Source organism: Haliotis cracherodii, unplaced genomic scaffold (assembly GCF_022045235.1).
Source record: "Haliotis cracherodii isolate W230 unplaced genomic scaffold, xgHalCrac1.p SCAF_14, whole genome shotgun sequence".
Taxonomy (NCBI): Eukaryota; Metazoa; Mollusca; class Gastropoda; order Lepetellida; family Haliotidae; genus Haliotis; species Haliotis cracherodii.
Genome location: NW_027266269.1, coordinates 33,861 through 49,721, shown reverse-complemented (window position 1 = coordinate 49,721; position 15,861 = coordinate 33,861). Strand labels below are relative to the sequence as shown.

At 38.2% G+C, this 15,861-nt stretch overlaps 1 protein-coding gene across 1 annotated transcript in view; it reads left to right on the top strand.

The window, feature by feature from the left end:
* The window catches only part of LOC139461280 (cell death abnormality protein 1-like), a 51,613-nt gene that overhangs the window by 27,291 nt on the left and 8,461 nt on the right, over window positions 1-15,861 (top strand). The window contains exons 4-7 of the mRNA XM_071242911.1: window positions 5,413-5,808; window positions 7,874-8,038; window positions 9,001-9,105; window positions 9,974-10,113. Of these exons, the coding sequence (XP_071099012.1) occupies window positions 5,413-5,808; window positions 7,874-8,038; window positions 9,001-9,105; window positions 9,974-10,113 (806 nt within the window). The remainder of the gene's footprint in view (window positions 1-5,412; window positions 5,809-7,873; window positions 8,039-9,000; window positions 9,106-9,973; window positions 10,114-15,861) is intronic.

Genomic DNA, 15,861 nt, shown 5'->3' with positions numbered 1-15,861 from the left:
TCTACTTAAGGCTTTTGATGTTATGATACTGCCAAATTTAATATATGGCAGTGAAACTTGGGCATACGAAAATATGAACATAATTGAAAGGATCCATGTAAAATTACTCAAACTAGCATGTGGTCTTAGAAATGCTTCTCTAAATTTCATGGTCTATGGAGAACTAGGTAGAATACCATTATCGATTCATGCAGCTAAACGGGTAGTTAACTTTTGGCATACATTTTGTAAACCCGGACCTGCACCGAAACTATCGCAAATTATTTATAAGTTTGCTTATTTTCATTTTTTTTATCTAATAATGAACAAAATGCGTGGATTAGAAATGTGAGGCAAATACTTAAAAAGTGTAGTCTGTCCTATGTATTTTATGACCCACAAAGCATTTCCAGCCTGTGGCTAACTGCGCAGATAAAAAAATAAAACATTTAAAGGATCGGTTTTATCAAAATTGGAGATCTGACGTGGAGAGAAGTTCAAAAGGGGGTTGTTTTAACTATTAAAACGATATCCCGTCATTTGAAAACTTTCTTTTCCTATCTAAACAAATATAAAGTAGAACCTGTAACCATAATCTACCTGTCGATGATGGCCGTTGGCTTGGTACAGATAGAAAATCTAGGACATGTAAACTGTGTATGTCGCCAGCTATAGCCGATGAATTCAACTACCTGTTTAAATATGAAGCGTTCCATGAATCTAGATCAAACTTATCTCGAATAAATGTACGCAATTTCCGAATATAATAAAATACAAAAACATTTTAAGTACCAGCAATGTAAAAGAATTCAAGAACCTTGCAAAGTTTATATGTATAATAGATAAGTACCTTTGAGTGTAACTATTTGTATGTGTGTTTGCTTATGTAAGTGTTTCTGTTTAAATGTTCGTACAAATGTTCAAGCAAAATGTTAATCTCCAAATATTTGTACAGTGTAACCGACATCTTGTTGAATATGAATTATTACCATGTTAAGAAACTGTTTTCTCCTGTACCACCGTGGGTGGATCGTTTTGAGAAATAAATGATGATGGCATCCACAAAGTCATAAGCTGAACAGGAAATATTTGTGAAGTGTGTGTTACCTTTAATTCATTGTTTACAAACTATTCACTGACAAAATTTTCCGCCTAAAATGAAGAATTCTCTCTTATCCATTAACTACAATTCGTGACAATTACGATTATGTTAACTTGATTTCAACCATTTCACGACTTAGATACTGTTTTGAGGATATAATGAGCCTAAATCTAAGACTGCTTTCATAAAGGTAGATGGGAGAAGTGATATGTAGTACCACAACAGAAACATGTAGAGCTCAATCATGATGCAGTGTCTTACACACAACATAACACATACAAAATATTGAGTTTGCTTCCGGGTCCTACTTTCACTCTGTGAACATGCAAATGAAGAGAGCCCCCAAAACTGACTGGGCTGCCCACTCGGTAATTATCGGGGAAACGAGGTAAGCATATGTTGAGGTGACTCACATAGCGTATACAGCAATCCTACTCCCACACGAACCATGAAATAAGTGTGTTGAGGTCAGGGTGTGTGGCTTTGGAGATGGGAGGTGTTGGTGTGGATATAGAAAGGTGCGTGTGTGTTGATGAAAATATTGTGTGTGTGTGTGTGTGTGTGCGTGCGCGCATGCGCGCTCCAGCGTGTCTATAAGTGCATGTGTGTAATATTTGTTTTCCTTCTGTTTGGTTCTTGTTTTTTGTTTGTTTGTGTTTGTGTTTTTTGTTGTTTGTTTGGTTGTTTTCGTTTTTGTTGGTTTTGTCTGTTTGTTTGTGCGTTTTTTTGTGGTTTTTTTTGTAGGGTGTAGAGAAGTGCGGTTTAGAGGGGTGGCTTTTGGCTGAAGTGATAAGGACGTGCGAGGGAGGTTGATGTCTAAGGATGAGTGATGGCGTGTATTGTGTTGAGAAGGCGCAGGCGTAGACTTGTGAAGGTGTAGTGTAGTATATCTTCGTGTGTTTCTCCTGCCTTCATGAAACCACCCATTGGTGTCTGTCAGTCAATTTTACAAGATCTGTCAGGTAGGAGATACATAGTTGTTTCCCATCACACAGTCAGTTAGTGTGTTGCATATCAGTCACATGGATGTAGTCCTCAGCTTGAAATCAGAGTCCAGATCAATATAGAAGCGAGTGCAGGGCTTGGAAGTTTGTGTGGCTTAGGGTTGTCTGTTGTTTTAACACCTCACCCATATTCTAAGTATACGACACACACTACAACTAATCAACAATGAACCAGACAAATCAGTGATTGATATTATGAGCAACGATGCACGCAATCGATGTATGATGACATTCAATTAAGTGTTAACCGCTCATTACGATTTAAGGAATATGTTTATATAGAAAACGGGAAAATGACAAGCAATTTATGTGTAATAGTTATCTTCTCAAAAGTGAGATTTGTGATTCAAGAAGAGTTATCCAACACAATGTGGTGATTGATGAATTGATGAGTCAGGTGACTATTGTTTGGCTGTTAAAATCCAATTACACGTTTAAAATATGGTAAATATATCATAGTATGTACATATTTGTATCAGTAAACAGAGATTGTTCTTAAACAATAGATTTACTCCGTCTGAACATCAAAGAAACACAGACAGACGGGGATTTTACAATGACATCAGACATCAATAAGACTTCCAATAGATTATTAGGTGAGAGTGCAATAAACTTCAGTTACAGATCCCCATAACGAATATCTAATATCCGAAAGAAGATTGCAGCTATTTCACAGCATGTGAGCTTGATGTGGAATGGAAGCCTGAAGTGATGCATGTCTAAATTATATATAATACACATGCATGGTATTATCCAAGAGTTGTCTGCTAATGATATAGACTGAATAGAGATATTTTCTCACTTCCTTCTACGTGTGAGTCAAAAACAAATAACATGTTCTACCATATCTCGCTGATGACAATTTGAGTAACTTATGTTTTGCGTTAATAAAGTTTCCAATAACAATCATATATGGAAATGTTTAATGTATTAATATGTCAGTATCGCAATGTCATAATGACCAATATTCTTCAGCCGGTAACAGCGCATCAGGACAGTGTATCCAAGAAATGCAAGTCTGTGTGTAGATATAGCAAACACAGAAAATGATAACTGCACCGAAGGCTCGAACTTTAAAAAATAGTATTTGTCGATGTATGTCAGACTCTGACATATATTTACTTCACAAGAAGACGATAAAGTCGCTTCTACCTCGGCGACTGAATAATCAACGACCATCCAGCTATAGCGTGTGCGTTCAAGCAGTTTCCGACTACTGACATGCTGCTTTTAAATAGGCCTTGTATACTTACACTGAATCAGGAACTATAAAATATTAAAAAAGGACAGACAGGAAATATTACTTCTACTCCCAACCGTGAACCTTCTCGAATGAATAATCCAATGAATGAATAACGTGTATGAAGACGTTATTTTCCTCGGCGGAACAATAATGAGAGGGTCTTGTCTACATTAAATATTGCATTATCGATATAGCTGTTTTTTGAAAAATTGGCCTTTGAACACAGTTTACGACGAGGGCGTCAAGAGAGTGTCTGCAATTGTTCACCGTTAATATACAATATTCCATTTTACCATTGTTGAAGGCTCACATTCTTTTTGTTGAACGAATTCAATTGCAGTGATTCCATCCACTGTCAACATCTCAAATACAAACACCTTACATATTGTTCTTTGAAGGAATGATGAGCAGTTTGAGAGATGGATGAAAGCTCACTTTAGCCCCTTTTTCGTTAACTAACCAATTACAAATTAAACAAAATATATAACTGTACAGTTTCTCAGAAATAGGTTGACATTAATTACGTTTATCATTTTTCGTAGAATGCCGAACTCCTCAAAAGTTATCTCATTAAATAAAATCAACCGCATTAAGCATAGCGTCGAATTACCTTCACGATAAAATGTTATTTTTGTTTGTTGTTTAACGCTGCACGCAGCAACATTGCAGCTATATGACGATGGTGTGCAATGAATTGAATGCGGACCAACAAGTTAATAAAACCGGAACATACGATGACAAGCATTAATCAAGACCGCAAGCCTGACCACCCGATCCCATTCGTCTCCTCTTACGACGAGCAAAGTTTGCGGAAGACCAATTCTAACTGGGATCTATTTAGTAGCCTCTTTTAAACATATTTTTTTTGGTGATCCATTCACATATTTGTTGATAACTGTGCTGCCTATTACCCCTTGTGGCCTAGAAAACGACTAGGGTGTGTGTGTGTGTGTGTGTGTGTGTGTGTGTGTGTGTGTGTGTGTGTGTGTGTGTGTGTGTGTGTGTGTGTGTGTGTGTGTGTGTGTGTGTGTGTGTGTGTGTGTGTGTGTGTGTGTGTGTGTGTGTGTGTGTGTGTGTGTGTATGTATGTGTATGTATGTGCGTGTATGCGTGTGCGGATGTCTGTGATTGTATGTCTATCTGTGTGTATGTGTGTGTGCGTGTTGTTTAACGCTCGACAAACACCCGGATCTACTGAGTCGCCTCTTACGACCTTTCATGAGGTACGATTCATAATAGATAGTATATATGAGTAGCGTTTATTCACTGCAATGATGATGACACGGATTTTAATGCTTGGGAATTTCGTATGATTGATAAAACAAAGTGTATGTGCATGTGAAGAACAATATAATCTAGAAATTATAAAACACTTAAGTTTCTGACGTGACCTTTATCACAGCTACAGCCATGATCATCACCATGTAAGGTATCAACAGGCTACTATATATCTCAAAATGATTTCCATAAGCAAAACGTTATATTGTCTCTATATGTTCGGCATCACAGAGTATGACATAATTATTATATGTTGCCTACATCTATGCTGGCAATGTTGTCAGAAACGTTTCAGATCTCATTTGTTTTCAAAATGTGGTAAATGATACCCATCCTTTGGCTCGGGATAGACGGCCACACAGGTAGTACATCAGACTGTATTCCCCTCGAGATAAGGACAAAACTTGTAATGATTGTTAAGGAATCGTCCTGTAACTCTTTTTCGTAGTTATACGTCATATATGCATATTAACAATCATATTCAGTATCAATTTAACCACACTCACCAAAGTGTATCACCCTCGAGCTAAACCAACAGGCTATTATAGATGGTCAGATATCACCTTCTAACTCGTTTTGCACAGTGTGGAACCTTCTATTCCTTCTAACCACCAGACTCGGTATAAATAAACCTTATTCACAAAACAATTAATTTATGCCTGTAACAACTTTCAGCCGGCCCATGCACGGAGACTCAGACAGTAAATCAAACTTGCAATACAAGTGGCTGGTCAGGTATCGTCTTGTAACACATTTCTAATTTCTAATTGTACCAACCACTAGACTCAGTATCCATTTACCTTTCAGCTGTGCCATGCCCAGAGACTCAGCACTTCTCGGACTGTGACAACACCACAGGACATTGCCTCACTGAGTGTGACACTGGGTATTTTGGTCAGATGTGCAGCTCAGTTTGCAGTCATAACTGTAATAATAAGAAGTGTATACTAGAACAACGTGGCATCGGTAACTGCACTGAGGCCTGTGTGCCAGGATATCAAGGCTTGGGCTGTAACATACCATGTGACACTGCAGGAATTTACTGTACAGCATGTCCAGATGGTTGTGATGGAGGACATTGTCAGCTGGGCCCCTCCTGTGTGTCTGGATGTGTAGACTCCTACTACGGGACTGATTGTAAGAACTGTTCTAGAGGATGCACGACCTGCAACAGGTGGACAGGAACGTGTTATAACAAATTGGGTGGGTATTATATAATGTCTCGTAAAATCATAACTACCCTTGAGGCTACAATCCTAGCTGATCTGAACTTGATTATACTCGAAGTAAAGTAGCTTTATAACAACCGTACCACTAATCCCTACCCCTATTTCTTGCCACTACCAACCCTCGAAGTCCACTACTTTCGAAGTTGTTTATGTTTGCGCATGTTTACGACTATGAATATAGTGGTGTGTTTTTCTAATGTAGTAGACTTTCTAAGAATTACTAAAGTGATTATATGGTCACTTATATATATGGTTGCTGGTACCCCGAATGCCTTATTTGGTTGTTTCTTGCTTAAACTTTTATTTGCTGCAAAACTAGTTTCATGTAGACGTATTTTACTGGTGGTTATTTTAGTGTACTTTTCTGATAAAATGTGATATGATATGGATGCAAAAACACACAATATGTCCGAAAAACTGCTGATGTGAATTTAAATGTTTACTCACTCGCTCACATTTTCATCTTCAAGCGCCTCTGTTTTTTCACTACCAACACTGCCCTATATCGTGTACCTTCTATACCCCCAAAACTTATCAATCCCCCATCTCTAGACCTCTGATACCCCCACCTCCCCCTCCACAAACACACGCAGATAGGTTGTCATATGTCATTTGTCTTACAGCGCATTCTTTCAAAACATACCTGACGACAGTAATCTTCAATATTTCTTCCTCACCTAGTATCGAATTGATTGATATTTATTTTTTAATAAAGATCACAGTGGCGCATTAGATGTAACACAGTGGTCATGAGTGACGTCATCAGACTTACTGCTTTCTACTCATACCTGGTGTGACCCTTACCAATACAATTTCCGCCATATCTGTGGATTATCAAGGCGATGGTGATAATGCAAACGAAATAAGATCAATGAACATTTAGTAAAACTCTAAAACAATAAAGTGTCCTTCCCGACGTAGGTGCATCCCGAGTAACTTATCAAAGAATAACAGTCAGGAAAGTAGTCCGTCATAATCTTAGGTCATCACAATGAAATCACACGACCATGTCCACTGCAGGACCAGCAATCGGCTGTGTTTGCGCAAGGCAGTGATGAATAGAGAGTGAGTTAGTTGGGCTTAATGCCACTTGAAAAGTATTCCAGTTATATAATGGTGGTCAACTCACTACGGGAGAAAAGCCTGAAGTGAGGCAGGTCTCTGATGTGCTCAGGCTGCTGACAAACCAAGAAACATAATCGGGCGAACCGGGAATCTGCCTCGAATACAAAGTACAAATAAGCCCATATCAAAATACATAAGTAGAAGTAGGAACATATAATAAGTTATTTATCAAAGTTACTATACCTTTATTGTACAAAGCATAATATTAAACAGCTTTTTTCAAATGTAAAGCTTTGAATTATACTTCACTTCCTCATATATCGTACCATTTGTGTGTGAAATACTTGAGTTTATATTGATCAATGACGTTTTGAAACATTGCCATGTACCCCACCATATCTGTGTAAAATATCGAGAGAAAATACGTACCTGTCATCATGACAACATACGTTTTGCCTATCGAGAGAAAAATACGTACCTGTCATCATGACAACATACGTTTTGCCGATCTCTCTAATCAGTGCTCGGATATTGCTAAAAGCGGCACAAAACCATCACTCACTCACTAATTTATGCGATTTAAGATCCAAACAGTAACACAGCGTAGAGCAATGTATACAGACGTTGACTTTCGATCTAAGTGCTGGACAGAGCCTAATATAATTGCCTTCTTGGGTTCATCTGGCAAAATGGTGACAAGAAAACGCTGTGCATCCATTCTAATGAAGAAATAAAAGCTAAATTAATTGTGTTAAGTGATAAAGATGGTATTAAAATGTATCTGTTGTACACTTATACCTCGAGGAAGACGGTTTGATGTACCCTCTGTATGGTCATGTACGCCACGCGTGTGGTTTCGGGGTACATGAGCACACAGATGAAACTTTAAACCTGATTCTCCAAGGGATAAGAACACAACAAATAATGCCAGTTTGTACTAAAATATAATCTTCATTATTTTCTTTCTATTCCAGTTAAATCTGAGGTTATGGATATAACAGTGAATGGGAGAAGACGCATCACTGTTGGTGACAAAGAAAATGTCACGTTCCGGTGTAAGGTTCAGGGATACTTGTTACCAAACGTATCGATCATCCATGAAGGACACAACGCACCCGCTGTGGACATGATTAAAAAGAGTAAATCTGTTTACGAACGTGTTATACGTTTCAGCAACTGTTCCCAATACAGGGAGTATTTCTGTAGAGTTGCCAACAACATCGGTTTATCGGGACATAAACAACAGATGGTTGTTGTTCAAGGTAACCGCATTAGTCTGGGAACTGGTTTTGGGGTAGGATGAAATACCTTTCAGAATGATAAGCCTTAACATTTATACCACAATGTAATTTTTGACAAGCCTGCAATCTCATTGATATATTACGCTTAGTATCTGTGTAGTCTAAATCTAATGGAACTAACGAATGAAGAAAATATGTCATAAACAAGCAACGATCTCACCACCTGTTTGGAAGTGGTTTTAAAAATATTATTTTAAATAATTAAATTTCTTAGGAATATGGTAAAAAAATAAGAATGGCATAGTGGGTGAGAACCAATTGATTTGCTTTCATTATATATTTTACAGCCAAAGCAAGACACCATGCGACATCGTCTTTGGAAATTAAAAATCAACATAACGGAAAACATCCTTTTGGGAAAATTTCCTTCACTCTGTGTGCCTACCCAGTGCGTTTAGTTACAATGTCGAGGTTTGAAGGATATGTCAACTCCAAAAACATCACATGAAACGAAAAGTACAAGTTGACAGACACATATTTGACTCAAAACCTATTTGAGTATACATTTATTATTAACAATATCACCGATGGCGACTTCGGGGAATATGTTTTCAGTGTTTTATATGCTGAAGGGGTGGAATATGTTATCATCGTTGCTTCGACATCAAAAGGTAAACGACATAACATACACCATTTAGAGTGATATATCTAATATTTGCTGACCTTCAGCGACGCCATAATCATGCCACATTAATGGACTTGCATTGTCTTATATCATCAGTCTCATTTTTCAGTAATCTTGTAAAATAAATCTGAGGAGAACATATAGCTCAGTAATTGTTCCTGTCTGGTCGTTTCAGAAATCAGCTCGAATTCTATTTCGATCATTAGTGGATGTTCAATCCTGGCCGCTGCCTTTATCGCCATTGCTCTTATCATCCGCAGCAGACTTGAACAAATACGAGGTTAGAAGTTTGTTTTAACGTCGAGGTGTCGGAGATAGGAAGAGCATTTAAGACGACCAAGTTACATCACAGTAATTGGCTTGTTTAGTTTGAGTCTAATTATTCCACGACTTCAAGTCAGTTCTGCAAGTTATCATTCGAGCCACACGAGTTTGATTTGTGATTTTGCATTCAGCTGTACTTTAACTAATTCCAAGTAACGTATATTTAGATTTTTTTCATGGACATTTTAGATACAATCCCAGCCACCACCACCCCTCAACCCACCACAACACAAAATATCAATTGGGCGGGTTCCTAAAAAAACCCACAGTGTTCTTTATTCATAAATCATTACTTTTGTCTGCCTCATACAAATCCAGTTTCTAAAATAAATTTTCTTATTGGTTGCAACTTATTGGAATTTGAGGTAAGATTCCCCTTCGCATTATGCACTGTTAAATATTGACATGAAAATGTGGTGTATTGTTTTGGCAATTGTTTGAAGTACTTGTGTCAACACAGATGCAGAATGTAAGGTGAGGCTGGATACATTAAACCCTCCAACAATCACTTTTTAAAGAGGGTAAACACGTCGTCACTGACATCAGTTATAAATGCCAAAACTTCATCTAACAGTCTTGTTAGAAAGTCAAACCTTCATCCCTCACTCACGATACTGAGCTGAAACCCTTCATCCCTCTCCCATGAAGTATTATATCACCCTTGATAAGTCCTACAATGTACATATACGCCTTGTATGCAGGTTCCAGCACTACATTACACCTGCCCAGGACACCAGCGTGTCAGTGCAGAATGTAGCTTACCACTCCTACGATGTCATTGAAGAAGAGGGTCTCTATGACTCAGTTAATGATGGGCAAAACAGGTCTGGGCATAATGCAAATATACCCCAGGATCCAGGACACCTGGGCCCAGCTGAAGACCCAAGGCAGATCACTGACGGAGGAGTATGAGAGCTTCTGCGTGAACGGAATAATGCGGATGGTGGATGTAGACATGCCTGCTGTAAATCCTGAATCTACCAGCCACAGATTTTGTTTACCAGGATCTGATACTTTATTGGGCAGCATAGAAGGCATGCTCCCTTTTGTTACAGAAATTGACATTAAGGATGATGACACTGAAAGAGAAACTCCCCCTGCAATATAATATACACTCTTTCTATATACTTTGTGTTGTGTTGACTATCCCTATTATATTTTATACACTATCCCTGAACTATCGTATACACCATTTCTACGTACTTTGTGTTGTGTTGACTATCCCTATTCTATATTATACACTAGCACTGCACTATCGTATACACCATTTCTACATACTTTGTGTTGTGTTGACTATCCCTATTCTATATTATACACTATCCCTGCACTATAGTAGACAGTATTTCTACATACTATGTGTTGTGTTGACTATCCCTATTCTATATTATACACTATCCCTGCACTATCGTATACACCATTTCTACATACTTTGTGTTGTGTTGACTATTCCTATTCTATTTTATACCATATCTCTGCACCACCGTATACATGTTCTCTACGTATAGTGTACACAACCCCTACACACAGAGTACACTCTCCCCACACTATATTATACACTACCCCTGTACTATACACTCTCCCTACACTCCACTAGCTATACACTATCAATACACTGGTATACACCATCACTACACTAAAGTAAACACCATTGCTACACTACAGTACACACTATCACGGCACTGTACATAGCTCTGTATATTCTCCAAGTAAGCCCTTTTCATTTATCAATCATTTGCTCGTTGTGATGTAGCCATTTGTTTACACAAGTACGGGAACAAATAGCGGATGTGCTTTGTAAGATACGATTGCTTCAATAAATATTAATAAATACTTAATGCTTCCACTTTCTCTTTAAGTAAGACAGTGTTCACTTACAAAATACTAATGTACGCAGACATGAATGAGAACAAAACAGGAACTTTATATTTTTCACTTTCACTTGATAGGAATTCAGCGGGATCTCCGGCATCGAAATGTGGCACACGCTCATCAAAGACTGGTCACATTCGCTTTCATATCCCACAAGACGATGTGACTTAAATAATATATGTTACGTATGGGTCCAAGATATACATAATATGGAGTCTTGACCATTCATCTTCGTCTGGTCTAATCGTCCGTCACATCTCTCTTCAACAAATTAGATAAAACGTACACATTTGAAATTGGGCCTCTTTATAAAGTTGATATTTTCAAATCGACTCATGACATATTTTATTCAAGTTTTTTTGGTTACACTTCAAACAACGGTTTACCCCGACTGTATACCACCAGGAAGTAAAGAGAATATATATGTGTCATGCTAGGTTATATCACAACAGAAAGATTAAATACGTTATCAGCTAAATCTGTTGTTACATGAATCCTACATGTACATGTTCCGACTTGATATTGCATACGTTTTTTGTGTGTGTTTTTTTGTTATTATTTAACGCCGCGCTCAGCAATATTCTAGCTACATGACGGCGGTTTGTAAATAAGCGAGTCTGGACCAGACAATCCAAACAACACTTGTCAATACTAATTTTCAGTAAGATGTTTACTAGATAACAAATAGTGTACTGTTAAGGTTTTCTCTTTAATCATGTTTGTGTGTTTGTTTGTGTGTTTAACACCACACTCAGCAATATTCCAGCTACATGACGGCGGTCTGTAAATAATCTAGTCTGGACCAGACATCCAGTGAATGACATCATGAGCATCGACCCACGCAATTGGGATACGATGGCATGCCTTAAGGAAGTCAGCGAGTCTGACCACCCAATTCCGTTAGTCGCCTCTTAGGACAAGCACAGTCGCCTTTTACGGCAAGCATGGGTTGCCGAAGACCTATTCTACCCCTGAATCTTCACGGGTCTCTTTGATTAGACCTATTCTACCTATCTTCTAGTTCTTTTTTATGCATAAATAAAAACATAAATAAATAAATAAATACCCACTCTCTTCGCACTTGGTGACTAAATGTATTATCACTCTTATAATAATGTCAAAATTGCTCTTGCAAACATCAGATCAATATTTTGATCTTGTAACAGGAACCTGATAGCATATGATTTAATTTGTGAGTCACCAAGTTTCTTCTTCCCAACTCCATGATCAGGGGATATACATACCATGTTTTTGTGACTAAACAAGTGAAACTGATGTCATTCATCAAAACTTTAAAGTAGCTGTTTCAATATTTGTAATACGCTCAGAGTGATAAGGAAGCAGTAATTTTAGAATCAACATGTTTCAAAGTACTAAAAAAACTTGCTTTGATTAATTTTGTTCACACCATGTGACTGAAGATACAATATATTAGACTAACATTTAGTCTAGGAAAGATTTCTTTTGAATAACTGTTATGTTTTTATTCAAAATAGCCTTTCCTCTTCTGCTGTTTTCGTAATCAAGGAAGCCAGGCTTGGTTTAGTTTCCTCTAGACATGTCAGGGCTTTTAGTATAATCTCTCCGCCTTTCCACATATTTCAGCAGTGTGGTTATTGTCATCACAAGTTATTTCTGTGTTACCAAAAGTAAAGGTTTTAACAGCAGAACGACCTTTTCCCCAGGCTTATTGTCTGAAACGCCTCTGGGTTAGCCTTCATTGCATTGCCCTCAAATCATGTGGAGTTACTGTGTTTGTGTAGGACATAAACTTTGTATGGCTCACTGTGGAAGTAACAGTGTGTTGTCATCAGCATCATTGTTCAAAGAAGATTTACCTAGAAAATATAATACTACTATTTCATTTATAAAGACACTGAATAAAGACTGCACATAATTCTAAAGTCCTTGCATATTCCCTCGTGATAACACCGATATTTGTGTATGTATGTTGTGTGCCTATTCTAAATTGTATTTTCACTTACCTTCCGGACGGCGATACCTATTGACACGTTTTTCAGAACAAGCAGATCCTAACAAATAGTTTACCCCTACAAGTATTCACCTCTTAAATGGTGAGTGAGTGAGTGAGTGAGTGAGTGAGTGAGTGAGTAATACATTTTTTTATGGCTTTATTTGGCTTGAATGATCGCTCACCATATGTTGTTCCCAAATATTATTTGCTGACAAGAGTTGACAATGCTCAAGACACAGTCGGATTCGTACATTTGACGCTGCTTTTAGCAGGGGTTTATTGTGGCTATGGAAAGGGTTTGTCGCTGTTAATGTATAGTTCTAGTGTGTAAATGAATATTTTCTGATCTGTCGCGCATAGAAACTAGATTATAATGTTGACCAATTCTAACCCGGATCTTCACTGTGAAGTTTCATTCTAAACATTAGTATATGCTACTAGAAGGAGAATGATGTCATGATTAAAGAAACCCGTGAAGATTCGGGTTGGAATAGGTCTTCAGCAACCCATGCTTGTCGTAAAAGACAATTGTGCTTGTCGTAAGAGGCAACTAACGGGATGGGGTGGTCAGGCTCGCTGACTTCGTTAATACATGCCATCGTATACCAATTGCGTGTGTCGATGCTCATGATGTCAGTCACTGGATTGTCTGGTCCAGACTAAATTATTTAGAGACCGCCGTCATATAGCTGGAATATTGCTGAGTGTGGTGTTAAACACACAAACAAACACACAGACATGATTAAAGAGAAAACCTTAACAGTACACTATACGTTATCTAGTAAACATCTTACTGAAAATTAGTATTGACAAGTGATGTTTGGATTGTCTGGTCTGGATAATTACATTATTGCCATATTAGGTAAACAATATTAAAACAAACATACGCTCAGTTTAAAAAGAGATTGTGAAAGGTATGCCCTTTTCGAATGTGTTTTAAGAACAGGTCTTGTCTCGATTTCATGGAAATATATTCAAATGATATGCAAGTATCAGACAGACGCAAAAGTGAAACGACTTCATTGGTATATATTAGTTGTCAGGCTTCAAATGAAGGAATATGAAACTTGTCCATCTGAAAAGAAACCCAGCTGAAACAGAAAGCGTCAATATCTGAATACAGAACGGCTATCATAAACTGTTCTCTCTTATTTAAAGCTGGTAGAAACTAGAATTAGTGCGGGAGTGAACAGCGTGTTCCGTCGCTTTCATCAATACCAATGTGACATCATATATAGTCTTTACATCCTTCCCGTGTTAGGATTCGATCCCGGGATTAAGTCAAGACGAGCTTTAACCACTAGGTTTCCACATTTCCACAACAGTCTCACCTCACTTATTGCTGTATCATTGAACAACATGACGTGGCTAATTTGTGTTTGATGTGTCCACTGTGTAAAGGTCCAGGTGACATTGGTGACCGTGAGAGATGTGGATACGTAATACTATTACAAACAAATTCAATATGTCGTCACACAGGTATCTTTGTACGGATTAGGATAAATAAACAATATACACGTATTTACAACAATACTGTTTTTGGTCGGATATTGTTATAGTGGTCTGTTTCTTGTTTGTTGCTCGACTACATAGCTTTGTCTCCTCATATATGAGTGACTCGGGGAATCTGACCCAATAACATAGGTCTGTGAAATGCATTATTCGTTGATTGTTTAACTATAATGTGTGATGGGATATCGTTCACTCGCCACATGACATATCAATTTATTAGGCTACGATACTGATCGTAGTTATTTTAGTGAGTGAGTGGATGAGTATGCTTTTACGCCGCTTCTAGCAATATTCCAGCAATATCACGGCGGGGGACACCAGCAATGGGCTTCACACATTGTACCCATGTCGGGACTCGAACCCGGGTCTTCGGCGTGACGAGCGAACGCTTTAACCACTAGGCTACCCGACCGCCCCCGTAGTTATTTTAACAAACGTATCGCGCTATGTACGAAATCGTCTGAACAACTTTTACATTATCATGTATCTGAGTGTCACTTTAAATTCATTGTTTACAAACTATTCATTGACAAAATGCCCCGCGTCATATGAATCACTCTCAGCTACTATTCATCAAATACAATTCATGTTAGTATTCGTGGTGTTCGCCCTTAATCACTTTTATTTTTCAATAAAGCACAGCAAAATGCCCTGCCGCCATCCTCACTTTAAAACAAATGTGCCCCAGAAACATTTAATTTGTTTAGGCTTAACTCGATTGACACAAAGTCACACCAGGGTACCCTGCTCTTGTGTTAACACTGTTCGAAGTCTCTGTTAACTGTGATTCTATCTTAGCCATGAAAACTATCTTCCGTTGTACTGTAGTCTGACGACTTCTGATTGTATCCACTTTTCGACTTAAATAATGCTGTCAAGGTTCAAATCTACAACAGCTCTGATACAGGTGATACTCTAGTACTCGCAACACAACCGAAACATGTACAGGTCAGCTGTGCTGAGACGTCTCACACACACCATGACAAATACAAACTACAGTTGGTCATACTTCAATGGTCCTACTTTCACTCTGTGAAAATGCAAATACTAAGAGCTCCAACACCTGCCTGGGTCTCCCACATTCTGTATTCTCGGGGAAACGAGATTAGCATTTGTTGAGGTGACTTGTCGCAATTGTGAGACACGTTTAACATATACAGTAATTTCAATCCTACACGAAGCAGGAAGCATGTGTGTTGAGGTTAGGAGGTGCGAGCCTGGATATTGGGAAGGTGTTGGCCATGGTGTGGATATGGAAAAGTGCGTATGTGTTGATGAGAATGTACGGTGTGGATATTGAAGAAAGGTGCATGTGTGTTGATGAACATGTACGGGTGTGGACTTGGAAAGGTGTGT